At 43.8% G+C, this 16,779-nt stretch overlaps 1 protein-coding gene across 1 annotated transcript; it reads right to left on the reverse strand.

The window, feature by feature from the left end:
* Positions 1-598: 598 nt before the first annotated feature.
* On the reverse strand, positions 599-13,190 carry LOC118786431 (jun dimerization protein 2-like). The gene is made up of 4 exons (XM_036541491.1): positions 13,050-13,190; positions 4,119-4,336; positions 3,070-3,174; positions 599-1,569 (listed from the first exon to the last, which is right to left on the reverse strand). Exons 1-4 carry the CDS (start codon positions 13,135-13,137, stop codon positions 1,384-1,386), a joined length of 597 nt encoding a protein of 198 aa, XP_036397384.1. The 5' UTR covers positions 13,138-13,190; the 3' UTR covers positions 599-1,383.
* Positions 13,191-16,779: the final 3,589 nt, after the last annotated feature.

The following is a 16,779-nucleotide window of genomic DNA, read 5'->3' on the forward strand; positions in this document are numbered from 1 at the left end:
TTACCCTCAGTACAGAAAATATAGAGAATATTTATAACAGAATATATGGAGTATACCCTGCCAACCAGTGCCATCCCAGTTTTTCCAAATAGGTTGCATGTAAAAGGCTCCAAATGGGGAAAAGATCATTAACTAATATTAATTGATCATATCTTGAGTTTTTAAGTCACATGTACTTTCATAAAAAACATCTGCATTTGTACAATTAGTGAAAGCAACTAGATTTATTTACATTTGTCAGCTGATATGAGACATACGGTTAACGATGCCAGAAACTATTGGCATTAGTGACACCATCCTACAATGTTTAAATAATCATCTGTCAGTGTAGGTTTTTGCTTGCTAAATTCATGAGTTTTTCTTTCCAACAAACACAGAATCTAAACCAGAATGGTTAAGAGTGGCTTGAGGCTTCCAACAAGACCACAACTTCCAAATAAAACACTAGCCCTGCCTTTTCACCATGCACCAGATTTTACCGAGTGGAAAACTATTTATTTGTTTATTTATTTATTATTTAACCAAAAACCAAGACTTCACAAACAATTCTCCCCAAGACTTCTTCCATTTGAAAACAGGATTTAATGGTATGCAACAGAGTAAGAGAGTAACAAAGACGTACATGTTGTAGAAGTTACAAAATGGACATTTAAAAACCACATGGCTGAGAGCGGCAGCTTTCAAGGTATTTCACAGCCACAAAGCAAAACAAAGACAGCTCCTCAGAGGAAAAAGACGTTATACCTGTTCATAATAGAAATGTAAAATGCATCACATCTAGTGATAACACATCATATATATTTCATCTAATATCTAGCAGTATAAAAAATAATAAAAAATACAATGTGAACTGGAAGTAACAATGACAAAAAACGGCAAGACTGTAAACAATTCATATATATGTGCTTTCATGACGCCTGCGTCACCACAAAAGTCGGTTCAACCGGCCACTGCCATCGTCAAGGGCAGGATATAAATCGACATTAAAAAATACTATTACTGTTTATTTCAACTAGTATACATTGGCAAATAAAAATGAAGCACGACAATGCAACCCCCTCTGTCTGAGTACCTGAGACAGATCTGCCGTATGAATTTAGTGTGTTTCTTCGTTTCTCTTCCTTTCCTTTTTGTCTGTTTGTAGTGACGGCAGCCGAGGCTGTGTGGCACCGGGGGAGTGACGGCGATGAGGAAGGGTGATGGCTGCCGGCTCCCGATCGCATCGAGCGATCCTCATCTAAAGAAGGCTTTCGAACCCTGAGCCGCGGGTGGGGGAGGGGAGTGGTGCTCCGCTCCCTCCCAGGCCCAGAGCGCAGGGCTAAGTGCTGCTGGCTGTGGTTGCACTGTAAACAGTCACTAGGGGTGAGAGGCCGCTGCCCTCCCTCATTTGGCTTCCAGCTCCTCCAGCAGGGGGTTGGCCTCGCCCTCGGGGGTCTTGACGCTGTCGGTCCGCACGATGCAGGTGGGCCGGTGCCGGTTGAGCATCAGAATGAGCTGCTGCCGCTCGTGCTTCAGCTCCTCGATCTGAGCCTTCAGCTCCGAGTTCATCACCTCCAGCCGTTCCGATTCCTGCCAAGCAGGGAGGTACAGTTACACTGTCATCTACACTGGGGATACAGCTTCACAAGACACTGAATTTAAGGTGTACTACCCATGATGACAATCTTAAGACACCATAATGCAACCCCGATACTTGCCCCTGAATGCTGTGGCCTGCATCAATGAAACAATATTAAATAATCTAGTTCTTAGCATATAACTCTACATTGTAAATTATTATACCACATTATAAACATCACCCAAGATTAGTCTAGTAGTATTGATTCCTATCCTACCCTACTCGTAATGATTCCATTCCTGTCCTAGTAGTAATGACTCTGTTTTGTTCTCTGTATATCATAATTATATATATATATATATATATATATATATATATATATATATATACGTATAGATTCTCGTAAAATGGCCCACCGTGCAAAGCTCAACACCACCAGATTAGCTATCAAAAGGAATTTTTGGAATAATGGACTGCCAGTAATACAATACAAATTATCTGGTTTTAATATTACGATTACAACACACATCTTCAAACTATATATGTACAATAAAATACATACAAAAACATTTGTAGGAAGCTTAGTAACTCTTAAAAAGGCTTCAGTGTTGTTTGGCCAAATGCTGAAACAAATATGTAATTTTTCCTAAATATTTTCACACTACTGATTGACTACAAGCCTCTAACATGTCAAGTTCAAGATGCTACATCTGAATCTGGTTTTGCACATACCACTGACTGGCATCTTAAGCAACACTAGTATCCACATCTCATTTTAGGAATCATTACCATACAGTTCCACAGCAGGCAATGTACTGTATGTGCTAGAGATACAGAGATACAGTGCTTTCCGCCAAAAAACAAGAATCCTTTTCCAGAGTCTTTGATTCCAGATTGGGTCTCAACAGCAGCCAGATCTTGCTGCCACCCGACAAAAGTTGACCGCTTGTTAAACGCAAATCCTTCCTTCCTCACTTAAATGGGTCCGTTATTAGTACCAATTATTCAAAAGGACTTCAGATGTTCAAGGTATTCAGGGACCAGTAATTCCACACAACCTAGAAAAACCTGCATGCGTACAGCACTCCAGGAACACAGTTGCTTACCACAGCTGCCTGATGCTATTCTTCCCAAATCAGCTGTGCATGTACTCCGTGGGAACACAGAGCAGCCAGGCATAGGAAATTAGCTTTCACCTTAAACATGTTTTCCCCCCTTTTTGACTCAAGCCCACTGAGCACACTGAACTGCTTTCTGCATGGTTAAACTTTTTTGCAGGAAGAAAACTAAACACGTGTTTCCCGAATGAAAGAGTTTCTCTTCGCCCATGGTGCTCTCACAATGAAACGATAAAATTTACAATAAATGTACATTAAAACTTTCCCTAAAATTACAATTACGGTGGAAAGCCCCACTCAGACACGCTAAACAGCCATCTTAGACGCAGCTGGGTCCTGACAAAAACTGGCCTTTGGAGGAGCCAGGGCTCCCCTCCTGCAGTGTGGACTCACCCTTTGTAGAAACTCTGTCCTCTCTTTCTTCTTGTTCCGACAGCGCGCGGCCGCCACCTTGTTCTTCTCACGCCGCCGTTTCCTCCTCTCCTCCTCCTCATCCATCTGCGCGAGGAGAAACAACACTCAGAAACCCTGCACACTCTCACCATCGCATGGGAGGAACATCAACAAATACCGAGCGACAAAAGGATGACAACCAAAAACGTTTACTTTCCATCAGCAATTTTACAAAGACCACAGCAGGCTTCGTTTATCACTCTCAAGCAGAGAAATGCAATACTTTCACCTTGCATGCATGATTTTCAGAGTGCTTATTAACATCTTGGAAACAAAAGTAAATAGTTTTAGTAGAGTTACACAGATGGAACCAATATGTGTTACATAAAACCCTCATGTGGTAAGTGCTATACTTGGCCACTAGGTGGAGCGATTGGTCAAGATTACAGCGGCCCTCACAAAGGATGACTGAGGAACATGGGCTTTATATCTGTCAGCAAGTACACTAGTGCTGGAGTCCACCCTCTTAAGCCAGTTGCAGGAAAGCTGCTGAAATGTTTATGGAAGTGTTCTAACTTTTCATAATAAAATTTGAAAAAAAAGTATACATTGCCTCCTAATTTTGTTGGCCTTGGTTGACTTTCACCACACTTTCATAAATCACTTATTCCTGATCGAAGATCCAGGAGGGAAGCAATACTCGTATTCATGAACTGCAAAGAGATTTGTATGTAGCATTACAAAGAAGTACTGTCTGCTTCATGCTTTCATTATGTCAGGTATAGTTGGTGATATTTAATATTTTACCCTAGTGAAGATGTCGGTTTGGCCTGAACCATGTTTTGTATTTGCTATGGTAAAAATGAGTGTAGGTGTGCAGCTTTGCGCAGGAAATATGGTGTTATGTGAAGAGGAATCTTTTTTCTGTTGAGTTTTGACTCTGACCACTAGATATGGTAAACCAGGGCTTTAAAGCTAACACATGACTTCAGATTTGGTCCTGACTGTGTGACAGACTTCCCCTCCTCAGATAGCACCCCAATCCTCACCTCTGCCTTGATGGGGGCAGGCCTCTTCCCTAGCCTCCCCAGTAAGTGCAGTGGGGACAGCATGGCCCCCAGGTTCCGGAGGTCGGCGAACTTGAGCTGGTCAGTCAGCGTGGTGGCAGAGATCCCGGCAAGCGGGCCAAGGCTGGGGAGTGAGCCCGCTGTCAGGGAGGGGTCAGGGATCTGTCCCGGCATCATGTCAGACCCGCCTGCGACCACAGCTGGGAGGGACAGAGAGAGAGAGATGCAGAGAATAAATGGCACTTGCTCCAATCCATTCAACTCATTCATTTCATCTCACCGATGACGTTTGAACCTGGGGTCAGGCCAGAGATTTGGGAACCCAGAAGCAACGGGAAGAGGTGGTGGTACAAGTTCTGCTCCAAACCCAAAACAGTAGGGAGAGAGAGAGGCCCTCCAGCTTGAGTCTACACCTCTCCTTGTCCAGAACTCAACTCATCGACCCACTGCCAGACTCACAGCCATGCCACTGCAGAGCTTCTGTGTAGCTACCCAGAGACGAGGACCAGCCTTGCTCATTCTTACCACACACAATCACATAAACACATACACACACACACACACACACACAGCCACACACACACACACTTCTGGCATGGTCATTTGTCGAAATTTTAAATTAGTAATGGCGAAAATGATGTCATTAGTGTAGCTTTCCAAAAATGGTTTTGCTGTGCTTTGCACAGTCTTAGTCTCAGCAGCTATATTAACAGTTATATATTTATAAATAGATTATTAGAAACACACAAATCTCCCTCTGAGGCACTGAAGGGACTGCAAAAGCACTGATGTTATTTAAAAAAAAAAGATGGGGGTAAACCTTTAATGTGATACAACGGAAGGCTGCCAGAAGTGGAAGAGAGGAAACGGCTACAGAAGCAAACAATTTTTTCTAATTATTCGGGGAGAAATGCACGGTAAAGGGTAACTAATAAACGAAAACAAATGTTGCAGACGGGGTCGCACCGAAGGCTGTCTAGGGGCGTTCCGCTCCTGCGCCAGGCAGACGGTCGTTATGACGTCACGACACAAGGAGATTTCCACGGCGGAACCGGTCCTCACAAAGACCGAAATCAAATTAGCTTAATAGCGGCAATAAACTGCGTGAAGGAAGCGGGCTGGCTACCAAATTCCAGGCGGCGGGTCAAAAGTTGGGATTAACCCCCGTCCCTGCAGATTTTTTTTTTCCCAAAAAAAAAAAAAAATTCTTTACATAAAATTTGCTCCCGAGAAGCAGAAGTGAGAGGGAAACAAGGAGAAGCAACAGGGCCATTGCATCACTCCCTTCCAGATTCACCCCGCCCCAGCTCAACTTTGTCCCCTTTTGCTTGCATCAGCTGGGAGGGGTTCCCATCCCAATGACATTCCGCACTGTATGCAGCCTGCGCGTTATCCGTGTTATCGCTGGTTTTTAAAACGATCCGCAGAGAGAGTGAAGCGTGTTGGCAGCGTTTATTGACAGACACGGCTTTCAGTGAGCACCTCTGACTTCAGCTGGGAAATTAAATTACCTTTCAAGAGTATTTAACAGTGGCAGTGTTACTCATTTCATAACAGCTAACTTTTTTTATTCCAAGTTGCCTTACAACCGATGCAGACTCATTTGGTAAATGATATAGTAACATTGACATTTCATAACATGGTACATCGATCTGTATTCCTACCTTCTTCAATGGACAACATATGGACCTTCTGCCTACATTTTTAATGCCAGATTTGCAGTCTAGCTGTCACCACTAGGAAAGTAGGAGTAACACCATACTGTGTGCCTGCCTTCACCACCACCTAGACTCCATGGCAGGGTTTCACTGGCCAGCTTCCCTCTCAGGTGTAGCCCTCTTCACTGTCAGCTGCCAACAGAGGCCAGAGGACAATGATAACCACAGAAGACCACCAGACAGGCTTTCTCCCAGGGTGCACCTGGGCCTGCCAGCCCGGCCCCTCGGATGAATTGTTGGCCTGTTGAGGAGCGGGAGGCCGGAGCCAGTCTCCAACAACCCATTTTATTATTTCATTTCTGTTTTTTTTTCTCTCTCAGACAGTATCTATACTTCCATTTACAGAGCACTTGGCAGGAGACTGGGTGTTTTTTCTGGAGGGGCCGAGAGAAAGGCGGCCCTGCTGAAAAGCAGACCCAGACACATTCCCCCTTGATCCCAAGGAGAGCAGGGGCGGGCGGTGCCAAGAAACACCGCTTCCCCCCAAACCCTCGCCGCGCGGCCCTCAGCGCCGCGAGAGACACAGGACAGCAGCCAGCTGCTCTCCCGACTCCGGCATTTCAGCCGGTCCCATCCACGAGCGGCCGCAAGGGGAGAGCGCGATTCCACCGGCGCCGCCAGAAAAGTCGCCGGTTGGCTTCTGCCGAGTCTGGCAGGGGGAGACCTCTGAGGGCCCAGCTCCTGCTTGTTTCTGCTTGCAGAGCTGCCTCAGCCATCCCCGGTCTGCATGTCACTCAACACTAGCACTGGCCCGTTTACCATATGGGAACGTGGGGAGGCCGGCCAACATGCACAGGGAGGCTAGGAGCCTAGGGAGTCACGGTCCCCGAGGACACTATGACCGATACACACTCAATATGTATCCCAAACACCCACTTATTAGCATCGATGCAGCTCTACTCCTGAAAAAATAACGGAAATCCTCATCCTTGCTGATCTGAGAAAAAAAGCCTGAATGGGCCCAGGACAACATGGGGACCCTGTGCATCTACTCCCAGGTGGAGAGGTCCTGCCAGGAGAATTTAGAGGGAGGGGTTGAGCTTTTCACTCTGTGTCTGGCTGCAATGTATTTGTCCGTGGACAATGCGACACATGACCCCCGCTATGAACTGGAAGAAAGGCTGTTGCCACGGACAACCTCGGTGCCGTCCAACAAAGAGCCAATCGGGGTGATATGGCCGAGGGGGCACTCACAGACACTGCTTTCGAAGGACTGTGCGGGGGTAACTGCATGCCTTCCCTCCCCCACCCACATGGGAGGGGGAGAGGAAATGTCATGTATTAGTTATGAAATAGAATAGAACTGCACTCAAGACAGCCTGGCAGAGGCCCAAGGTAAATGATATTTGAGGTTTTTGGCGTGTTCCCTGCATGTGAGTGTGTATGCTTCACATTCCCTCCTCCCCACCCACATCTGCCTCCCCGCTAACCACCTCCACATTTTCACAGAGCCCCCCACGCGACCGCCCCGCTCGCAGACCCCGACTCCGTCTGTCGAAACAGGCCCGCTTCCTGCTCCGATCCTCAGGGCAATCAGCTGCCTCAGCTCCAGAGGGCCGTCCCTTACCCCCCACCGGCCAAAGGCCTGGGCTGGAGACAGGGAACCTGAGGAAGCCAGCCCGCTCCCTCTCCCTCTCCCTCTCCCTCTGCCTCTCCCTCTCCCTCTCCCTCTCCCTCTCCCTCTCTCTCTGCCTCTCCCTCTCCCTCTCTCTCTCCCTCTCCCTCTCCCACTCCCTCTCTCTCTCCCTCTCCCTCTCCCTCTCTCCCTCTCCCTCTGCCTCTCCTTCTGCCTGTCTCTCTCCCTCTGCCTCTGCCTCTCTCTCTCCCTCTCCATCTCCCTCTCTCTCCTCCCTGGGCATTTTCAGCTCCCTTCTTGCACGTCCCGCTAAACACGGATTAAAGTGTAATGCGCCCTTCCAGGCGTACCTTCGTACGGACCGTGCGCCACTGTTACCCGGCGGCCAGAGGAACGCAGCCCCACCGAGGGAGGGCGATTAGGAAAGAGTGCCGGGCGCGCCTGCCAGGCCTGTCCCCAGCGCTCGCCCCTGCTCCTCCGGGCCAGACACAACCACACTCCCTCTCACACACAGCGCAGAGATTTATTGCATGGGAGATTCGCCGCGCTTCATTTTCTGTCTGCCCCAGACTGCTGAAGATTAACAATGAGATCTAGCTGCGCGCCAAGCTGCGTCCTCCCGTGCGGCCAAGGCCCGATCACACTGCCGCCTGCGTTCTGTCAAGCGATATTGCATGTGACCGGTTCCTTATTACTAATGCACACGAAATAAAGCTCTTCTGCTGTTAAACAGTGCCGTAGCTCACAAAGTCACTTAATCTCAACCAAACAGATGTAATGTACAAAGAAATTTCAATAAAACACATTACAACTCTCACATTAACACAAAATCCACTCTGGAACAATCCGCACGAATCTGTAACAAAGTAGTCTAATTTCTACATTTCTTGTTCAACGCCAGTTCTTACTGCAGCATGCACCACAGTAGAAACCCTCCCAGCGGTGAATCAGCAAACGTTCCAACTGAGAACCAGCAACCCTTCCAGCTGAAAATGTTTTTCACAACCCAAGGGGTAAAGCCAGTGACACCCTCGACACCAGAATGGAACATCACCCTCAGCGGAAAAGGGCAGCAGGAGCATTCTGTGAAGGTATATCAATATCAAACAGAGCAGTTGCAGGGACAATTAAGAGATTTCGGCTTGGGAAAGGTGCTGCCTGAATAACATTGTTTATTATGTTATTAGTAAAGGCAAGCACAAATTGGCCAGCTGATCACATGGTAAAAAGTTGTAAGATCACATATATCCAACTTCATACACTGTTTAATGATCTCCACTTGGGTCGTGACACCAGCGCTCTGTGTGTTAACACAGCGTCTGCCACCGCCACGAGGCCCGCCGTAAACACTCCCCCGTCCCCCCGCTCCTCTCCCACGGGCCTGAGTGCGAGCAGAACGCTGCCTTTAATCAGCGCAGGCCCGGCCCGGCCTGTGGCGCGCCCCGGCCAACACGAGCCAGACATGAGAGCGCCATTGTTCCTGCTGCCACAGGGGCCCGGGAGAAAACGAGCCCGCAATTAGGGCGCGAGTGCAACTTAAGCCGCTGCGGTTTCTCCCGGGCCCGCCAAGCCGAATAATCAACACATTCCTCTCCCCCGTCAGCCGCCGCCCCCCCCAGGGAGGTCCCCTTCGTCACAGAGGATTAGCACCCTGTGCCGGCGCTCCTCCCGCCCCCCCCAGCACCCCAGCCCTCCAGCCCCCCTCCTGGGTCTGTCACTCACGGACCCCTTTTTTCCGCCGTGATGCTCGTTGTGGTCTGCAGATCGCCCTTACCGCATTCCCCGCGTCTCCTCGGGGTTTGCACCGGAGCAGGGACAGCTCTTCTGTGGGCTGGTGGAGGCCGAGGGGGAAGCAGGGAGTCGGCCCCCCTCCCTAGGGCGTTACATTACAAAGGCCATCGCTCAACAGCACAGTGCACGACAGAAACGACACCGCTCGGCTGAAACAAGACAAAGCCCATCTTTACGACACCTCCAGCGGCACTCGGGCAAGCCTCTGACTCTGCAGAAAAACTGCTGCATGCACTGTTTCAGATCTAAGCTCTCTGGGCTTGTCGACACAAAAAGGAGTTTGCCAACAAGATCCAAGAGGACGACACTGCCAGGAAGGAAGAACATTTCTAACCCTTCTAAAGCTTTGAGTCACAAAAGGAACTATCTGCGTTGAATGAACTTTTAACGCTGTCTTTGTTTCGGCAATCAAAAGGTTACGTAACGTAATTGCTGGGGATTCTACAGCGTGTCACACACCTCGTGTGAGGCATGCCACAGCCAGCGGACAGTGATCAAAGCACCCACACGCAACCTCAGCCTGCCGCAACGTATGGCTCACGAAGCCCTCTGCTCTGACTCCAGTCCTACAGGAGTAAACGCAAGCTCATACTTCAGATTAGTGAACTTCAAATTAGTTTCACTTCCAAAGTTCCTCATAACGAGAGTGAGGCAAAGAAAATCTGGAAGTCATACGTGAAACTCAACTGTTGCTCAACTACGTTTCCACAAGGTTCACACAGCACCGTGTAACAGCGCTCACCTTTGGGGTGTCCGAGCCACCACCATACGCATATGAGTGTTCACCAAAGGGCTTACAGCACGGGACTGTATGGTCTATTTCTCCACGTAGTTTTTTTGAGAAACAGAAAAACACACACTGAGTAACAGCAGGCAGCTCAACGGAGCAGAGAGGAGCTGGGACAAATGTGCGCCCATGTCCTCCGTTTGCATCAGGCAGCAGACGAAAACCACAGCGTCACTGATGCAACTTTTCTTAGGCGCAGTGATGACATTCAGACTTGAGAGGCCTGCTTGACATTATCGGGAGACATTTTTTTTGGCTCAAAATAAACACAGGACTCCCGTTTATTTCTACGCCGGAGTGACACGGCCTTGCCAGCACTTCCCACTCATCGGACTGTGGCCTCTCATCTATGCAGGAACTATCTTGTAAAGGAATTCAGGCAATGGAGCACTGCATCCAAAACGCTGCTTTGATCTCACCTTTCATGGCTTCCGACTCAGACTAGTATATTGACATCAAAATTCCCCAGAACCATTGACATGGGGCAAACTTAAAAAGTTTAGGTGCTGTTTATTCATGTTTATGTTCCTTAGCTTCCCCTTGAAAACATTACTGCTGAGCTTCAGAATGATCTTAACACATGTAGAGCCATCTAAACTAATAACAATAATTAAAAATGTTATCTACACAAAGACCTACTTGATAGACAATGAAAACATCTATTGCCTGGCTTACCATTAGACCTGAACTACAACAACACATTGCTGAAGAGGTACATTTTCCGGAACAAGTAGAACTGTCACCGAAATGATATATAAATGAAAAAAAAAGAGAATTTCAACTCAGACTCAGCTACGTCTGCAAGGACACAGAAGATACTTTTCACCTACTGCTGAAGAATCAACGCAGAGGCCAGGGAGCAACTGCCAATGTTTTCAAAATTAACGGTCGGGGGGCATTAAAAGTGTTATCAATCTGGGCCATGTGGTGTCTCAGTCGCTGATTATTCTAAACGTTTGTGACAGCTCTAATGTCCATATAGAGAAGGGAGGAGAACACATTCAAAATGCATGGTGTTCCCATTACAGAATGTCAGCTTTGACAAATCAACCGCTCTTTGGCTGCAGGATTCTCTGTGCCATTGTGTCGTTGGAGTCTTGGAAATTGTGCGCTTCAATTTTAAAACAGTAAAAATGACCCCAATTTCTCTTCAGAAGCATCATATACGACTTGTTCATACCATTTTATCATTCCTGCCTACAACTATTTTATTTCTTGTTCAGTTTTTACAAAGTAACCACATAGAACTGGTAGAATTTTTCTGGATTGCTGTTGATTTTAAAACGTAGGCTTGATTAAAAAAAAAATACAGGCTACCTCAATGAAAGCAGTCTTAGCCTTGAAACTGACATCACTAAACTAGCAGGTAATAAATCAACCATTGACTTATTTTGTTTTCATTTAAATTTGCTGTGCTGCACAGTATGCTGGTTAAAAAGTGTAAGTACCACATTTCTTTAACATTTAATATTAAGCGATTTTATTAAGTCACAGGATTTTCACATCTGTGTTTTGAGAGTGTTCATGACATTTAAAACAGAAGAGCATTGTTACTATTAAAAATCAATGACAGAGAGGCAAAACAGAAATAATTTAAAAATAATAATTATTATAAATTACATGTACTTTGTTGCAATTGTTCACTATATTCTAACATAACAAATAATTATTAATTCAAAGATTTACTAAATACGTTTACATATAAAATTTAAGCAATTTTAGAAAACAAACATGTATAAACATGTATGAAAATCCCTGGTTGTATTTAATATTTCAACCAGTATTCCACGACATTATTTTGCATTCACATTATTGATGTCGCCTCTCACCAAATAAATGCATTCAGAACAACCATAATGTGCCTGAATGGATGACTGAATTGATTCGTTTTAAATTGATCATTTTGGGAAACAAGAGCACAGAGGCTGAATACGTGTGGTGCCTGCCTGGCCATGCTCCATTGGAGAAACAGGCTAAGACTCAACACCAGCTGTTGTTGCCTTTGATCTGCACGCGCCGCGGAAAAAGGATAAAACGTTCATATCAGGTGGAAAAATACAGTGATACAAATCTATCAGCTTTATCTCGTGCTGTTTCTTGTTTTGCATGAAAGAGTCTATATAATTCGTCAGATAATGCTTTGTCATTAAGTTTTACAGCAAATAAATAGGCCTACAAACCACTTGTAGCTTGTTGAACTGAGTGGTGGAATGGCATCAGCTGGAAGTACAGTTGTAGGCGTTGTATGAACATTTTATAGTCAGGATATAAGTGGCTATATAAGTGTATGAGAACTCACTGTAGATACAAAAGGTATAAGCTACGTTAGCAAGTTAGCAAGGCAACAACAACACATGTGCATGAGACATATACCGCATATTAATTTGTTAATATTTTCAAAACCGTACTGTTGACAATGCTTTGACATTGTCAGTTGCATATATATAAATATGTAGCTGCAGTTAAGTATTTAACACTTTCTGAGTGGTCCGGTCAAGATTTCAAAGCGGAAGTTACAGTTCAATAAGTAGCTTGCTAATGTACTTCGTTACGTAACTTCAGCTTCTGCAACAAGTCAATTAAATGTCGTAAATTCGAATAGTTCAGTAACTGCCTCTTCTGCAGTTGCAAAGTCACTTTTTATTTATTTTTCATCGACTGAGGTTCCGTTTTCCATCTGAAATCCATTAGCCTACCATTTCATGGCTTAAATCTGCCTGTGTTACTGGAGGAAAGTGAGGAACTTATCAAGCATACAGAATTCTGCATGATATTGTAAACAGGGAAAAGTTCCGAAAATGCGCTTCCCTATGAAAACAATGGAAACAGCATGCATGCAACAGGTTGGAGAGAAATCTTCAAAACATTTCAATAGTACGCCCAGAAAGAACATGACCAATGTATGGCAGGGTCTGCAGAGTGTTCAAAAATACTTCAGAAGTTGCCTAGCTAGGTAGCGAGCTAGCAGGCTAGCTAAGTTTATTCATGCATGTGTGCCGCCCCCATAACTTAAACTAACTTTTTAAAATGTATCCAGTTACCTGACTTTGGTCCTAAATCCGACTGATACTCTTTTTTCAGGTCAGCTGAAGGTCGGTTGTAGATTTTAAAGAGTGGAAATCGTTGCATCAGCCCGTTTATATACCGATCCCTATCTGGGAGGGTTTGGGAATGCGGAACCTTGTATTGCCAGCCAGACGTAAGCAGAGATGTAAAAATACAGCTCAATGTAGAAGCAGAAAAAAGAAGGACGAAAAAATATTACTTGCTCCACCCCTAGCAACCAGAAAACAAACAAAACACCGGCCCGTTGGAAAATCCTTTTGCGGTCTACCCACGCAGTGCACACGGGAACCCCTTTGTAAATAAATACACCGTACCTGACGTATTTTCTTTATACCCACGATACATAAGAATCGACTGAATTAAAAAAAGTACTTCGCACAAGTATTTTTCTCAGTGGTCTACGTAGGCGAATGTCGGTTTCAAATTAAGTGGACTTGGTCTACCAATAAGCTTTTGTTACTTCCCAAATGTGTATCATTAGTTGTGCATTGGACATAGTTTTGAAATAGATTCTGTTGTGACTATAATAATAGCACAAGATGTAATGTACACAGTAATTGCAAGATTAGGATAATGGATCTTTTTGAATTTTAAGCTAAGAACGTCAGATCCAATTTTTCCTCAAAATTCCTCTTTTTTTGTCTTTGATTTTATCTGTATAACTTGTTCTCTGAATCTGTATACTTGGATATCCAATACAACATCAGGTTCCTCTACGAGGACACTTAAATGACATGTTCCAATAAATGGGTATCTTTAAACAAAATCTTTTCACATCCCTTCTGTAGATTGGAGTGATGGATGAGGACACAACCCCACGTCCCCTGGGGTGGGTGGGTGTCCATGCAGTGTGTCTGGCTTGTTGCTATACCCATGCATATTTGCAGGCCATCAATAAGCATAGTATCTCCTGGGTTCATTTTACAGATACTCTGACATTTCTCCTAACCCCTTACTGCTATGGCAAAAACATACACGATACATGTATACTAATATGACTAGTGCACCAGCCTGTAAAACTGAAAATATTTTAATGTATGAACTTTTAGTGACATTTTTCAAAGTGTTCATTTGCTTCTTTCCTTTGGGGCACAAAGAATGCACAAATAAGAGGAGGAACACTGCCTAATCACAGAATGCATTTTCAATTTTAATAATAGTGGCATCCAGCTGTATGAATGGATAATAAATTAAACATGAATGGAAGGAATGTGAAAATCCCTGCTCATGAAATCAAAAACAATAAAATATAGACAATATTTACTTAAGTACATGAATCTAACAAAATTGTAAAAAAAAAAAAAAAAAAAACCTAGTGAAGAAATACCATGTTATGAAAATAAAACCATATATTAACAAGAGCTCCATATGGATCAACACTGTATCTGTCTATGGCATGTTTTCTGACAGATGGTTGGAAGGCTTAAACCTCCTGGAGGTTAAAGACAAAGTTGCAGGGGATGACATCCAACAGGTCTAATCAGACCCTCATTAAAGCAATCCCCTATATTTAGCACAGGACAGTTTTATCTATAGCTGTGATATGCCACTGCAGTTGCCTCCTGAGGAGAACACAAAAACATTTTGATGAACTCAAAATTATTGTGTTAACTATCCCAATAGCATTCTCCATTGAGTCCAGGCCGCCAAAAAAGGGCAGTTTCTGCCTGGACACTAAGTACTGGTATCTGCTCAGATTTAGAGCCGGCCAGCTGCACTGGTGAATTTTCAGTTTACTGATGAATGTGTATTGGTGTGTGTCCAGACGACCACGGTAATTTTAGAAAAAGTGTTGGACTCTGTAAAGCAACATCTGTGATGCAAGTAAAGGTTTCCAGTGAGAGACCTTTGAGCTCTCACTCCATTTTTTCAGTTCATCTAGATTCTAGAACGTGACCCATGCCCTGCTTTGAATACTGTACATGTTTAATATCAGTTACAAGTTCGGTGTCAAATTGTTTAGGCTTTATTTTGTGTAATGTCTCCCCCTAGTGGAAAATTGTAATTAGTTTGCATATGAATAAAACGATTATAAACTACTAGCCAAGGGTGCAAATGCAGCTCGCCACGAACTTAGTTGGCTCATTGATCATTGAGAAACAACAGCAAAAATGTATATTAACATGCATATTGTGACTACTTGGAAATCCAGACGCTGTTGTCGTGAATGAACACCATCACCCGTATTTGTGATGTTAATACGTGTGGTTTTTTTTTTTTTTTTTGGTTTCAAGTCATCAAGTGCAATTTATTATACACCAAAAATAATTCTTTTTTGAGCTTTTTTTGTTTAATAAGCTCTGACCTGCTCTAAATTGGAAGAAATACATAAATACCTATGCATACGTAAACATAGTAACAATGCATCGTTTCTACACATATACAGGCAACCTATTTGTACATTGTTGTATCAAAAGAAAAACGTTTAGCCTCCAATGCCATTTTATGGTGAAATACTGTAGACGGTGATGTAAACTATTGTAAACTATTTGTAAGGAACATCCTTATTGTTATTCTGTTCTTTTCTGAAAACATGAATAACAACTTGACCATGAGATTTAAAGACAGTGATACCAAAGGCATGTCACGTTATTTTATTCTATGTGCAGACTTTGTTAGGAACATTTAGTTCGTTTTGTACCTTTTACTATTTCTGCTTTCCCTCAGCTATTTTTGAATGGGTTGCTGAGTGATTCTCTGTAATTCTCTGTAATTGTATGATCAATTACACACTCGCCTGTCAAACTTGTGAAATGTGCTTTTAATGAGTCACATCCTACACACACAGCCCAGTTTCTAATGACGAAACTAGCCTTTCATGCTTTCAATAATTCCTACGGAGGCTGCTTAGCTAGCTAACCAGCTAATAAATCGGCTAGTTCTCTTTAGAAGTAGATAAGAAGACAGCGGTTAACAAGGACGGTTTGATTATACATTTCAAATATTTTAGCTGCTTAGCTTGTTAGATATTGACTACTGAGAGAGCTAGAATAACATACAGCAGGGCAATCACAAGCTATCAAAGCCTTCTTATAATAATATTGCTTTGGATACAAATAGAGAGTTGATTCTACAAAACTTGCATAGCATTGCTCCGAACCCATTATAGCTACAAACTGCTGGGGCTAGAAAAGGGCGTTAATAATTGTTTGATCTTCCTTTTTTCTCTGTGATAATCATTTGCGCAAAATGACATGCAGTGTGATACCTTGTTTTATTACACTAGCAAGAACATAGTTTATAGGTAACACAATTGGGTATCCATCTTATTATCCTCCTTTACGGACGTAAAAATAGCATTGTTCTCATCTGCAATGGCAATTCTTGATATAGGCCTAAATATAGGCCTATAGTTAAATCAGTATTAGCTGCAGCTTCAATTCTTAATATCAACAACTACATTCTTACATTGTAACACATTGTAACTATTAGTTCATTTGTAAAATAAATAAATAAATATATTGGGTGGTCTCAAGAAAGCTTCCGTGGAGTTATCTCGCAAGTGACCGCTTAAAATGCACTAAAGGAAAAGGACTGATGCATATTGTATCTGTGGGTGGCACTTCATATTAAAGGCAAAGGACTAACGAAATGGATCTGTTCTAGCAGATCATATAATAACAAGGTGGCAAGGTGCGGTTTTTTTTTGTAATTCTTGATAAAGCCAGTGGCTAATTCATAATTTATTACTGAATACATGAATAT

This window comes from Megalops cyprinoides, chromosome 12 (assembly GCF_013368585.1).
Source record: "Megalops cyprinoides isolate fMegCyp1 chromosome 12, fMegCyp1.pri, whole genome shotgun sequence".
NCBI classification, from domain to species: Eukaryota; Metazoa; Chordata; class Actinopteri; order Elopiformes; family Megalopidae; genus Megalops; species Megalops cyprinoides.